This window comes from Pelodiscus sinensis, chromosome 2, assembly GCF_052426305.1.
Source record: "Pelodiscus sinensis isolate ZL-2025 chromosome 2, ASM5242630v1, whole genome shotgun sequence".
In the NCBI taxonomy this organism is placed as follows: domain Eukaryota; kingdom Metazoa; phylum Chordata; order Testudines; family Trionychidae; genus Pelodiscus; species Pelodiscus sinensis.
The window spans coordinates 20,747,505-20,762,543 of record NC_143053.1 but is presented as its reverse complement, the minus strand read 5'-3'; the positions used below and the strand labels follow the sequence as shown (position 1 = coordinate 20,762,543).

At 41.9% G+C, this 15,039-nt stretch overlaps 1 protein-coding gene across 9 annotated transcripts in view; it reads right to left on the bottom strand.

The window, feature by feature from the left end:
* MTSS1 (MTSS I-BAR domain containing 1) overlaps positions 1-15,039 on the bottom strand; it is a 191,742-nt gene that overhangs the window by 39,164 nt on the left and 137,539 nt on the right. For all 9 annotated transcript variants that reach the window (XM_075920153.2, XM_075920154.2, XM_006123574.5 and 6 more), the window contains one exon: positions 13,604-13,678. In XM_075920153.2, the coding sequence (XP_075776268.1) occupies positions 13,604-13,678 (75 nt within the window). The remainder of the gene's footprint in view (positions 1-13,603; positions 13,679-15,039) is intronic.

Below are 15,039 nucleotides of genomic sequence, written 5' to 3'. Positions count from 1 at the left end.
AGAGATGGGAGGGGGCAGGCAGGTGGCAGAAGCAGGATTGGGGGTAGCGGGGCTGTCCGGTGGTGGTGATCGGAGAGGGCAGGTGGTGGAACCAGGGCTGCACAGAGGGAGGAGGAGCTGGCTGGGGGAGATCAGGAGAAGGAGGACAGGAGAATCAGCTGCCGGAAGCAGGGCTGGACGGTGGCAGCGGGGCTGACCGGGGGAGATTGGTGGGTGGCGGGGGGGAACCGGCTGCTGGAAGCAGGGCTGGACGGGGCCAGCAGGGCTGGACTGGGGAGTTCGGGAAGAGACAGTGGGGAGAGCGAGACTGACCTGGGCACATGCAGACCCTGGCAGACGAGTGAGTTTGCCAGGGATTCAATTTTTCCCCCTCCTCCCCACATACCCTCCCTAGAGTAGTTGCGAACTGCTTGGCGGGTAGACACACTCAGACAGCGTGAGCACATCTACCAGCCAGGCAGGTAAGGACTAATACACCTAATTATAATAAAACTTACCTAATTAGAAAATACCAGGCATTTTATATGTCTGGTAATTTCTCAATTTCTTTCCCAGAAAAAACCTTCAAATACCGGACTGTCCAGTACAAAACCGGACACCTGGCAACCCTACCCCTCCTTGCACCCTCCCTCCTAGCCAGATACCCTACCCCCAATCTGCTCCTGCTCCTGCCTCCTGAAGTGCTCACGTGACGCCGGGTCCTCCAAGCCCTGGCCCAGGCTGGGTGGAGGATGCAGCCGAGTGAAACACTGAAAATTTATTCATTTTTCATTCTTTTTTTTTTTTTTAATATGAGTTTATATTTTTGGGCTGCAAAAGACAGTAATGAAAAAAAAACGGTTTCTAACTAAAGTAAAAAGTTTGGGAAACCCTGAGCTGGCCAGCTTTCTATCCATCTTACAGCCCATTTATCCAATCCATATTCCCTTAATTTGCTGGCAAGAATATTGTGGATGACTGTATCAAAAGCTTTGCTAACGCTGGCACTGGAGTCTTTGGGAGGACCAGAAACAACTTATTTGAATATTCATCATTTGCTTATTGAATATGCAAATATGCATATGAATGTTACCAGTCCTCCAAAAGCTCGTGAATGGATTTACTGGTCCCCGTGTCAAAAAGTTTGGGAACCCCTGGCACCAATGCTTGTGGCCTGACACCACTCTGCTGGCAGTTGTGGAATGAAGAGGTTGACACAGGCACATACATCACTCATGAACAATACAGAGCTATACACCACAGCTGGTGGGTTGCTTCTCATCAATATTAACAAGAATCCATGGTTACTCACAGGACAATCATAATATGCTACCTGGGTAGCAGCTGCTTCAGTCATGCATGATCAGTACCATGGCATGCAAGAGCATTCAAGGGCCAACATGCATCAAAACCACAGATTTCACAGTAGTCTGAGAGATCTGCAGTTGGCCTGAATCATAAATAACCATCTATTAATGCAAAAGTTTAATTAAAGGAACATATTTTAAAAACTAATAATTCTAATTTCCAAGTTACTGTCATGCCTGTGGTTTGTGCTACGACTTAAATAAAACATAACTTCAACTATAGCACTGTTGATGGATTATTTTTTTACTCAAGGTAATTCTGAGCCAAACATTAAAAATTCTGTGCACAGTATTATAAAGTTCTGCAAATTGTACTTGCCAATAAACAAATATGATGGCGCCAGCACAGCAGAGGGAAGCAGAGGCCTCTGGCTGCGTGGAGATGGGAGATCACCTTACAGCCTGCAATCCCCTCAAAACACAGAATCAGTGGTGAGACTGCACCCAACCTTGACACAGCACAAGGGCTAGGCCTGCTCCAGAAACATCCCAGGGCCTGCCCCTCTGCACCAGGTAGACTCATCCTAAGGGGAGAAGGGCTAAGAGGGTTCTGTATGGCGCAATATGGGTATGGGCAGTTCTATGGGGGACCTAGATGTCAAGGGGCACATTGAGGGGTTCCAGGTGCAGAAGCAAAGGGACTCTGTAGTGGGGTCCAGGTAAAGATGTTTGCAGCTGAGCACAGAGGGTCTGTATGGATGGTGCTTGGTGGAAGTGCTCTGATTGTAGGGGACTCAGCAGGATGAGGGAAGATGAGTGCTTGGGAAAAGGACTTGATGGAGTGGGGGTCCAGCTGCAGCTGATTAGGGATCAGTGAGGTGGGGGTCAGGGTACCTTATTAGGGTGCTTCGGGTGCAGGGATGTGAGGTGTGATGGGTCTTCTTAATGGGGCTACCCCAGCAGCTGAGGCAATGCCACATGCTGGGCTCCTGCTTCACTCACCTCCCTAGTCCTCTATCCTTTTCTCTTCCCCATCCCATCCCTTTTCCTCTCCCCACTGCCCTCTTGCCCCATCCCTAAGGATGTTAAGAAGCAGGTAACTGACCAATTGCGAAGTCAGTACAATTTGTATCCACCTTCCTGTCACCACTATTCCTTGGCCCAGTCACCTCACTTCTATATCCCACTACTCTATCTCACCCCCACCTTCTTTTCCCACTGCCTTTTCCCAGAACCCCCTTCCCGCACTCTTTCCACTCCCCCGTAGGCACTCACTGTAGTATTGAAAGCAGAAAGGCGCTCAGCTTTAGAAGAGTAGTTTAGATAGACATATGTCAGGGCTGGTCTAGATGGTGCTTAGTCCTGCCACGAGGGCAGGGGACTGGACTCGAGGACCTCTCAAGATCCCTTCCAGTTCTAGGGTTCTATGAGTCTATAATTCTAAGAAAAGCAGCCTCCTTCACCCAATCAGGTCTTTGCTTGAAGAAATGGGTGGGAAATAGAGGCACGTGATTCCACGTGCTCCCCATGTACCTCACCTGTTTGGAGGGGCAATACCTCCTCCCAAGCTACACCTATGAATGTACCAGCCCAGCTTCCCCATCATTTTTTGTAAGAAAACAGAGACATCTCCAGGTGGGACATGAACTCTGTACATGTGCAATGCTGCAGCATTTCCCTAGGAGGATAGGTTTGGACACTGAAGATACTGCTAGTATAGACAATATAGATACCACCATATACATTGGCCCAATTAAAACTATTTTTCATTGTACAAATTTTGTCTCAAATTGCTTCTCCATTCCGTCTAGGTATCTGCATGGAGTTTTAAAGTTTTATTTTGGACTCACTACAAAAAATAATACAAGCTAAGTATATAAACAGCAGCACCAAAAGTTGTTGTAGCCATTTACCCACTATTCTCCTATGCAACTGTGTGCACACTTTGACCTTTTGATACAATTAATTACTGTAAGTACTGCACAGCGAATCAACCAATAACTATGATTTAGTCTGAGAATAGAAGCATCACATAGCTGTTTTCAGACTGGTGGAAAATAATTGTACAACAGTCTCTGCTATTTGTCAGAATAGCTTGTTTTAAAAAGGCTACTGCTAGATTACACTATCTTCAGCAGTGAGGGGAAAAAAACCAAATATGTTATATTAGACTGCAAATAACCTTCTCTAAAAACTCTAAGGAATGCCTGAGATACCTTACAGACCAGAATACTTAGGAGCCCAGTAATTTCCTGGAAACATCAAGAATAAGCTGTTTCCTACTTTAGTTGTTCTTTGATGCAGATTGTGCATTCTAGTTAGGTATGCACAAGCCAAAGATAACAAATCTGGAGAATTTTGCCTAGCAGTATCCACAGGAGCAGCACTCATACCCTTCCGCCCTACCCCTTCTGACCATATGAAGGCAGCGCCTTCCAAACCTTAAAGTTCCTTCATACCTAACTACAGACTCCAGTGTCAAGGGGACAGAAGGTAAGTTGTGGAATACACAACTGCATCACACCGCAAAGAACAACAGTTACAAGTAGACAATCCTTTTTTTCTTGTTCTCTGAGTTGATGCAGCCATATATCCTCTGTAAAAGTGACTCACAAGCAGTATTTGTATGAGGTGAACCTCAGAGTCAGTTTAAACAAAGAATGCATTATTGCCTTCCCAAAGGTAACATCTGCTTTGGATGCAACAGTAATGGCACCGTGGTTGGCAGAAGTATGCACAGAGGATGTACGCACAGTGGAAGTCCTGCAAATATCTACTTTACGAATGTCACTTGGAAATTATATCAGTGTTGTCTGGGCTCTAACAGAGAAAGAGCTCATGACCATTTAAGGGGGCATAGTCTGAGCTACTTCATAGGCTGTCCAGATAAAGGAAGTTATCCACCTGGAGATCATCTGTGAAGAGATAGCATGACCCTTCATTTGGTCTATATATGAAAACAAACAAACAAGATGAGGAATACAAATATTTGGTCCTATCTAGATAAAAAGCTAAAAAATTTCTTGATATCCAATGTCTGATGACATTGTTTGTCTGGGGTTGAAAGCAATTTTGGAAGAAACTAGGTAACCATTTTGGATACGAATTTAGGGTGCATTCGCAGGGTTATTTTGTCTTTAGAAAACTGTGTGCAAGGAGGCTCCTCCCTCAAAGCCTACAACTCACCCAACCTCCTTGTAGCTGTTACTGCCCAAAGAAGGGAATTATTGACACAAAAAGGAGAAAGAAAAAGTGGCCAGAAGTTCAAACAGAGGCCCCATGAAAGCTGACACATTATTAAGGTCTCAAAAAGGAATTAGCTCTTCACAAAGCAGCAGATGGAGGTAAATAACTCCTTTCAAAAACCTTTCTGCCATGGGGTTTGAAAACACTGACCTCCATGGGTAGATGAAATCCCCAAATTACTACCAGGTGAGCTCCCAATGAACTAAGCACAAGACCAGAAGACTGAGGAGTAATGGGTACTCCAAGATGTCCTAGGGACATGACATCTTCGGATAAACTCCAAGCTAACAACCAAATCAGGAGCCACCTCCACATGACTAAATAGGTTGCTCTGGTGAAGAGCTTCCTGCTACTGGTCAACACTTGCTGGACTGCCACTGAACATTGTTCCTCCTCCTCCACTAACCATGCAGCACCCATGCAATAAGATGCAGGGAGCCGAATGTGGGGTGCAAAACCTGACCATGGTGCTGAATAAGGAAGTCAGGATAAAGAACAAGAAAGATGGAGGGCCAAACTGATAATGCAAGGGAGCAATGAGAAGGAGCTTGACACAATCCTATTTCAGCTCCAGAATGACCTACAGGATGATGGGAACTGGAGGAAAGACATACTAGAGTGCTGATTCCCAGCTCAAGTGAAAAGCATCAGTCATGGAACCTGGCTTCGGCACCATCAAGAGCAAAACAGCCAAATGACAGGTAATTGATTGGATGCTCTAACCTGCAAAAGTAGATAGTAGGGCATGGATTTTCAGGGACCCCTCATGATTCAAGGGAGAAATTCCTGCTGGAGTGATCCACCAAGTGATTCTGGATTCCAATAAATTATCAGCCACGGAGATAATTTTTTCCCACCGCAGAACTATCAGAACCTGGCCACCTCCAGACACACCATGCTGGAGTTTGCTTCCTTTTATCTGTTCATGTAGTACTGTTGATAAGCAAGTGCACTGCCAAGTCTCTGATGTGATGTTGAAGGGCCTGACTGTCACTGCAGAGAGCATGAAGTTCTAAGCTGTTGATATGCAGGGGGAGGCTCCTGTTCCAACCATAGGCACTAAACTTTGGAGAACACATCTGGTGTTGCTGAACCTATTAAGAAAGCCTAAAGGACAATCGTTATGGTCAGTGGGGACTGACAAAGGAACCCCTGGGAACACAGTGCCCTGAACCACCCACCACTGTAAGGAGTCTAGGATTGGTGAAGGAAGTCAGATCAGTCTGTCCAAGGGATAATGTCCCAGATGATAGACCAAGTACTGAGAAGAAAAACAGGTGTAGCCTGGTGTACTGATCTGCTTGCATGCATGTACACAATATGGCCTAGCAACCTCAGACTTCAGCTATGGCTGAGGGTTGAGACTGCAGCCATAGACAACGAATCACTGAGAACTGCTTCATCAGCAGAAAACCTCTCCAATTCATAGTCTATTGGGACACCAATGAGCTCAGTTCTTTGAGTTCGAACCAATGTTGACTTCCACTGTTTAGACCTAGACAACCAAGTAGACGTAGGGTAATGTGGACAAAACAGAGGTTTTCCTCTCTGGTCTTGACCCCTCAGTAAACAATTGTCCAATACAGGAAGACAAATATCCCCTTCCACTGTTTTCTACTTGCCTTCCCCTTATTATACACAGCTGATTGCTGCTGCTAACTTAAAAAACTATTTCAAAATCCAACTCCCACTGAAACCAATGGCATTCTTTTTACTGACAAGAGGACATTAGATCGGTCCCTACTGCTGCCAAAATTGTTAGATGTTCCTACAAGGCCAGCTCTAAGTAATGTAAGCATATGGATTTAGATAAGCCCAGGAAAAATGCAAAGTACAATTTCATAAAGTAGAAAAATACTGAAGCTGAAAGACACAAAGTAAGGCAACCACATTCAATTTCCAATATTATGGTTGAAGATGGCCTTAAGATGCAGTAAAGAAGCAGAAGAAGAAGAATCCAATTTCCACTCCTTTGAAAGGTCAACACAATTTGTTATTAGTCAATCATAAAGGTGCATGCAATTTGTTTAAAAGGGATTCAGATAACAGGTTAACAAAAAACAACACTAAGGATTTTAAGCTCTAGACTTTAAAAATCACACTAATAATAAGAAAAAAAAGTTATTTGGTCATCACTCAGATGACAGATTGTGTGATTAATGTAACTTCTCTCACAAGCATAGCACCATTTAATCAGTGCATATTAATCCTCTTCTAAGATAAACCTATAATTTAGCTACTACAATACAGATTTTTTCCTTTTACAATGTTCCACAGATGCAAAGAAAAGGAAAACTGAAAGAATGATTACTGAGTATCAAGATCATTGAGAATCGGTGGGATTTTAATTTTATTATTTTAATTAGAAATTAAAGTCTAGGCAGCTAGTGGAGACTAGACAACCATAAAGAGGCCACAGAAAAGACTACAACCAACCAGCCACCAGGTATACAGCACGGCACAGACTTACCCAGAGCCTCAGCTGGCGGGAAGGTACGCATGATGAGAAATTGCAGGATACAAAATTGATACAAAAAGGAAAATAAAAAAAAAGTCAAACTGGTATTCCAGGATTCCTAATATTTATACATCAGTATCAGCTCCAGGACAAGAGAGAGAGAGAGAGACACTTTAGATTATACTACTTTGACTTCTTCATATGCTGGTATCAAGGAAAAATTGCTAGTATTGATTTACAACAGTTCATCAATAAACAACCCCTCCCATTACATGCCAAGCAGCTTTATTTTAAAGGGAGTTTAATTTTAAATCCATTTAGTAATTTTTAAAACCAATGTTTAAATTACAGCAAGAACACAGTAGTTGATCCTTAAAGAAAGCACACACTAAATACATTTAATTCTCAGACTCATTAATATACAAGAATGAAGTAAAAATCCTTGTGTCTCACTTTTCCTGTCCCGCTATTTAAAGAAGCGGTGATTTATAGAATAGGAGTTCAAGTTCTTGCAATGCTGACATATTGAACTGATTGCTGCAACACACTCCAGGATGCTTTCTGCTGCAGTTTTATTAACTAAAAATTGATGCAGTAAAAACCATGCCAGAAGGCTGCTATGCAAAGGGGAAACTATTCCTCTGCAAGTTGAAATTTTAAATATGATAAAATGAAGGAGTAGCAAAACAAGAATTCTGGTCAATGATTTCCCTAACACATGCAGCTCCAACCTTTTTACACCCAAGATCACTTTTTAAGTCTCAGAACAGGTGAAGATCTACTGCCCGGCCCCTTCCTTGAAGCCCCACCTACATTACATGAGGAAATCTAATATAAATGTACTGTGCAGGTGCGCAGTTCATAGAGGGTTCAAGAGCTACTCTTAGAGCCCCTGAGATCTACCGGTAGATCGTGATCTACTGGTTGGTGACCACGGCCCTAACACCTTGTCACCAGCAGAGCTTTCATGATAGAGGTGTGAGAAATAAGATGTTCCTAGGTGTCTAAAAACTTACTCCAGGTTAGCTGCAACCACTATTGAAAACCTAGTTGTACTACAGTCAGCTCTGTCTAAATTCCCACTGGTGGAGCTGCATGCACTGTGGTAGCATATGTGCTTAATTTAAAAGGGAAAATCCTAGTGTCAATGCATTCTAAAATTGGACTTGAGAGGTCCTTACTATACACAACCCCTGTGAGAGTTAATGAGAGTTCTCCATAATAATGAATGCAAAATTGAGCTAAGAGAATTTTAAAAATGCTAATATATTTAAGTATTTATATGGCTGCCATCACTTTAACATTGGTATGCAATTATTTTTTCCCTTCAGCAAAGGTGCAGAGCACGCAATCATCTGTAATATTCTACAGCTGTGATAAATATTCAGAAATCTAAATGTCAAAATCATCTGACAAAAGGTATCCTAAAAATGGGAGCATTTTATCTTGTCTAACTAAAAAAAAAAAAAAAAAAAAGAGAGAGACTTTAAAAAAACTCCCGAATCACTTTAAGAAAAATCTCAGCACTAAAATTCTGAAGAACATGTTCTCAAGAACTGCTGAATAACTCAAAAAAAGTACCAAGAACCAGTATCTAAAGTAAATACCCATTAGCAATTCCTGTCATGATACTGGCTACTAATGGAATGAGAGATGACCCCATTCAGGTATATTATGCTTAAATAGTGCTATAAAGATACTTTATTAAGTAGTTTAGATCCAAAATTTGGGGTTGTGCAAGTTGTATAAAATGTACTGGAGAGGGAGGAGGAAAGGGATTTTTCACTATTAAGTGCTTCCGCTCCCCAGAAAGACAGATAAATCTGAAAACTCTTCAGATTTAATCTTTTTTCTCTGCAGTGTTTGCAACCCTTGGACTAACACAATGTTCCACAAAAACCCTGAAAGTCAGACCTACCAAACACAAATTAAGCACTAGCAAAATCTGCGTAGTCTAGCTAGATGTAATTCAATTTTATATTCTTTCCAATTTTAGCCTATGAGATTATTCATTATTTTATTTTATTTTTTTAAATATAGGATTTTTAGTTAAAATATATATAAACAATGTTAATTCACTGCTGCCCCAAAACGTTTGTATGTATGACAGCAGCTATGACAGGGATGTTAATTTGCTAGCGATTAATTTGCTAGTTGAGCAGTCAATGGACGACTACTCGACAAGCACTTCCGCATTCCACCTTTGAAATGTACAAGAGCCCCAGTGGAACGCCGCGTGGAGCCCAGGGCCAGCGGGAAATCCCGCTGACTCCAGACTCCACGTGGACGCTTCCACTTTGAAATGCACAAGCGCCTCAGTGTGGGCTCTTGTGCATTTCAAAGCGGAAGCGCCTGCATGGAGCCTGGGGTCAACTGGAGAGTCCCCAGCTGATCCTGGGCTCCATACGGCACTGCCACTTTGAAATGCTGCACGGTGCCCGCTGTCAGCTGGGGGGTCCCCAGCTGATCCTGGACCCTCACCCGACATTTCAAAGTGACAGCGCCACATGGAGCCCGGGATCAGCCAGAGCCCAGGCTCCATGTGGGGCTGCCATTTTGTGATGATGCAAGGAGCCTGACGCCGGGTTCCCTGCGACATTCAAAGTAGCATCACCGCACAGAGCAACTGACCCCGGGCTCTGTGCAGCCCTGCCGCTTTTAAGTACCTCCCCTCTTATGCCACCCCCTTGCTGCCTCTATCTGATAGAGGCAACAAGGGGGGGAGCAACTAGTCCTTTACATCCCTATCTTAAAGAACATTCTTTAGTGCTTTATAAAATCAGGTTCTATGCGTATGGAGTACACAAAAGTGATAAGGACTGACTTTTTGGTGCCAAAGAGAACAAATGTGAAAAAAAAGCATTTAAAAATGGAACATACAATTTCATCCATTGGGGGGAAAAAACAAAAATGAATGAAAAAAATTAGATCAATTAAGACTACATATGCCTTTCCTATCATCTTAATAAGCTTGTCATAAATCAGCCTCAAGAAAAGACTACACAAAATCAGTAAGATTCTCTAGAAAGTTGCAAAACCTCCATTTCCCTTTCCATAAAAGGCCTCCCATTTTACAATTATTTTTTTTGCAAATTTAGAAAAAAATACACTCCTAAAATCATTCATTTTATTTAGTGTTTTAGTGCTTCCCATTTATTTTAAAAGGAAACAAATTTATCCCAATTAACACCATTAATACCATACGTGTTAATTTCTAATTACTGATCTCAACAAAGTCAGCGAGTGAGTTTCCACATAGTCACGAGACTGGAACAAATACAGTATACACAACCCATACAAAAGATGGGCCAAACACATTCAACACTCTTTGAATTCTAACAGATGGGGATGAAGGATGCATTGTATTGGGGTGGAGGATTATTCTCTTAAATCCTGGATTCAAAGTTGCCTATATAGTTTGTTTCCAAAGCCAAGAGAGGTCTATTTTCCCATTCAGTTGCAGCAGAAATCTTGCTATGAAAAGCTAGCAAAATTCAGGCATCACATATTATATTAAAATTAATCTAGATCTAGATCTCAGCACTGCCCCATTGGCCCATCTTGGAATACAGGGTTTGCATAAATATATTTTATATATATTGTTTTATAGTTCTCAAAAACATGCTTGGAACATCACAGGAAACACAAAGGATAAGTTCCTGCTTGGAAAGAGCTCAATTTTAACAAAGGATGTAACAGACAAATGATTTTATGACTAACAGCAAGAAACACAGGTGACAGACACATTGGGATGAGTAGATGAATACTCATTTAAAATATACATGTCTCATGATGTTGAGGTTTTTGGGCTGTAAAGTTTATACGCTTCTTAGGTACCCAGCACTCTAGAGATTATGATTTATATCCTGTTTCTATCTAGAATTGAACTAGTTTAGTCTTGTCAATGTAGTGCCCAGTAGCAGCTTTGACAATAACTAACCTCACTTCAGTTTAGCACAACTGAAAGTTTCTGCTTATAAGTCACTGTAGATGGAAAGCAAGAATAATGTAGTCAGGACTAAGGCATATTAAGGAGATATTTAGGAAGAAGTAAAAAAACATTTTTGCCTTCATGATGCCTGCTTTTAGCTAGACACAGATCTTATTCTAAGGACAGTGTCTTGATGCTTTAAATCTGGGGACCAAGGGAGCAGGGAGAGAAGATAGCACCTGGCACTTATTGTCTTCTACACTTGATTTTTTTTTCAAATGTTAGAGGACGTAGCCACACTTCTCTCCATACTCTGTGCAATCCACTGGGCTGGCAGATTCAGGAATTCACTTTTTTCACTTCTGTGTTAGTTTTTAGCTAAGCAACTGCACAGCCAAACCCAAGGTAGAGAGAGAAAGAGGACAAAGGTTTCCTAAGAAATATGGTGGACTCTGATTTTACTGTGTATTGGATTGGCAATGTGACTGGCCTCCTTTGCCCTCCTCATTCCCAACCTCCCTTGCTGCTCCCTTTGCCTTTAGTTTTGTCCTCAATACCTATATTAAAGAAACTTTGGATCCCTGTGAACGTTCAAGATAAAGACAACTCTGGGATCTAAAGTGTCCCAAGCGTACACTGCACACCAGCACGGGTGATTCAGTAAGGAGTATGATAGCCTGCCCCACCCCAGCCCTTGCTCCCTCCCAAAGGGCCAAGATTTAGAAAGGGTGACTGGATTTTTCATCTAGTACCTATTCACAATATCACCACTCTGGAATCTGTGCCATGATGGAAACACCAATGTAAATGGCCTTTCAACTCTCCCTTTTAATCGTTTCATAAAATAAAATGTTCTCTTGGCCTGCTCTGGTTAACAAAATAAATAAAGGCAGCACCCTGCACTGCCTACACTCCTGCATGTGGGGACTGGATAAGAGAACACAGATATTAGTCACCTTGCTTACTGCATTTCTGAAAGATGCTGAGACACTACAGTGATGAGTGTGGCATGAGAAACTAGATAGGACAGAACTGAACATATCTCCATGTTCCAGCTGAGAGGGCATTCCTTCTCTCCAGGGAATCGCTACAGTTCTGAGGATGCCTGCTGGCCTGGGAGAGAGCAAGCGATAACCCACTAAGGGATAACTCCTGAGACAAAACTCTCATACAATGGTTCTGTTGTTCCAATTCAAGGATGGCACACACTGCAGAGTTGCTCATGGTACCCAATGGAGAAGTAAGGGGGACTGCAGGTGGTTGGGAGGAGAATAGCATATACTAGTTAGAGACCGACATCAGCCAATTTGTCAAACAAGGAGTAAACAAAGCTAAAACCACAGAAAGAATCTAGTCTAGATAGAGGCTAGGATTTGGTGTTGGACTCTTCCCTGCAACTCCCGATATAGGCAAAGACTACTAGGCCCCCTGTACTAACACCCTGTTTTGCAGGGTTTGCTCCCCTCCCCCATTATTCCTTTAAATAGTTAGAGAAGCTTCAAGAATAATTTATTTACTGTGAAATAATTTAATCATATGATCATCCATTAAAATACGTGTTAGAATAAACTCTGCCAACTCACGGGTCAGAAAGAGAAATCAGGGATGCCTTGGATAAAACATGAATTGATCTGAATGTCTGAGGTGTGGAAAGTTAAGGAAACACCACATCTAACCACTCACTTTGCTTTGCTCTGCACTTCTAGGTTTCAGCTAGGATGGGAAGCATAAGTTTCAACATGGAGCCTGTCCAGAGAGTATTTCCAATCCAGTTGACACCAGAGAGCATTGGACTAGGAAGTAACGAGAGCCTGCTCCTGCGAGGTTTCCAGTCCAGGTTTGCAAGCATACAAAGACTGTAGTAAGAATGTGAAACTTACAGGCTTAGTGAGGTTTGTGCATCACTCAGAGTGCAAACAACTTGCATTGTTACCAACACAGCTCCCTGATGTCAAGCAGATGCATATTTTAAGTAAAGCACTAACAAGTCACCAAAGGTTAGAGGGTGGGAAACACCATGAAAACCATGGATTCTGCTACTAAACAATGTACCGCTGGATTATGAGAGAAAGAGGTTGGGAGTTATTCCCTATTGGGGAGAAAGAAGAAACTACGCACTGCCCTTTTTACCTCATCTTCAGCTATTCACGGTTGCCAAGTACACTCTGACAGCAACCAATACCAGCTCCCTACAGCTGTCATTTTATGAATCTTGTAAAAAATAATGGGAGGTTTAGGAGATTATAGGTTGTAAAAGATGGGGGTGGAAAAGAGGGAGCAGCATAATTTCCTGCTATAGCTACTACAAAGCATTTACATAATGACTTTTCTATACTATTCCAAAGCTTCCAGGAAAATCCACATGTCATTCTGCAACACAAGTCATACTACACTGTCAGTTTCTTCACATGAAACACCCTCTCCTCCCAAAAAAAAACCTCCACACTCAGTTTTAAAAACTCTCTACATACTGGTCAATTGTGTACACAGAGATTTAAATACAGACAGCAACTTTTATGATTTCAATTAGGACACCAAACACAGAAGAGGTGTATGAAGGTACACATTAGGGGTGACAATATATGGAATGATGGCTTCCATGGAACATCCTACAGGTAGGTGATTTTTGCCAAAGAATCCTTCACAAAAGTATCTCAATGATAAAAGTATGGAGAAAGTTACCTTTTTTTGCTTTCTTCTGCAGCTTCAACGTATCAGACGACTTCTTTTTTATCTCTTGGCGTGCTTTTTTGTATTCTAAAAAAACCACAGTCTGTATATCAATACTTGGTCCAGCCTTTGTTTTAAAAAAAGGTTATGTTTTAAAGACTCTATAAATACCTAGACTAGAAATTTTAGCACAGGGATATTCACTTTTAATCACAGAAGCTTAAAAAAAAATCAGACTGACTTTTTGTAGCATCTATAGCTTTGGTTTAACAGAACATTTTAGAGTGAAATAGCGCTCATGAGATACATCTACATGTGATAAAAAACCCATAATACTGAATCTCAGAACCTAGGTCAGTTGCCTCAGGTTCATGGAGCCTGGACTCTGGGGCTTGAACTGTGGGACTGAAAATTGCAGTGTAGGAGCTAATGCTGTGGGTTTTTCATCAATGTGCATATGTACCCACAATGGACATTTTTTTCCCAAATAAATTAAGTGTTTGCAGAAATATTAGTGAATACAACACAAAATAAGATAACTAGCTTGATTCATGACATGTCCACTAACAGCAATGGAACACAGAAGGATTTTGACAGGCCTCAGAACATTTGTTCAAAAATTAGCGCCCACTATAATGGTAAGATTAAGAAAACACTATATTTACTATTCCCTTTGAGAGTCAGGGAAGAGATGTCAGAGCCAAACAAAGGAAATTTTTTTTGGCCAATTTTTTTTTCCTCTCAAAAAATATGCAGATTTTTGTTGATGGGCACATTTTGTCAATTTGTGATGATTTTGACAAACTGTTTTGGTCTCAGATGCAATCCCTCCTTTGTTGTAACAGCACTACCACCTTGCTCTTATATACTATTTTCCATCAGTATAACTCAGAGGCCTTTACAGCAGAGGTCAATATTATATCCTCATTTTACAGATGGGTAAACTGAGGCATAGAAAAAAGAAGCAACTTGCTCAACCTCACCCAGCAAGACAGTGGCAAAGCCAGCAATTGACACTGCATCTCTTGTGCCCCAGTGCAGTGCTCTATTAACTTGGCAACCTCAATCTCTACTCTTCAGAGAACCCCACATCTAGGAGCCTTGCAGATCTCTCCAGCCCACTGCTTCTCTTTCCTTAAATCTCCCCCAGACACATCTATAAGTTGCAAGGGAAAAGGACAGAGTGGTAATTCCTTCAGAGTTAATTAGTTGGTTGATGCTTCTATAAGGCCACAAAGTCAACTGGATGCTAACAAGTACTTCCTCCCACAGGGACCACTCTGCTGCCGCCATGGCCATCTCAACTGATCCAAGCCCACGGTATACCCATGCAGGAGACTCTAATCTGAACCCTTGGAGCACTATTTGGTCAGCAAGCATGATTTTGTTTTGTTCACGCAGACCCAGGGCCTTGAAATGTAAAGGCGAACAGCAAAACAAACAAATTC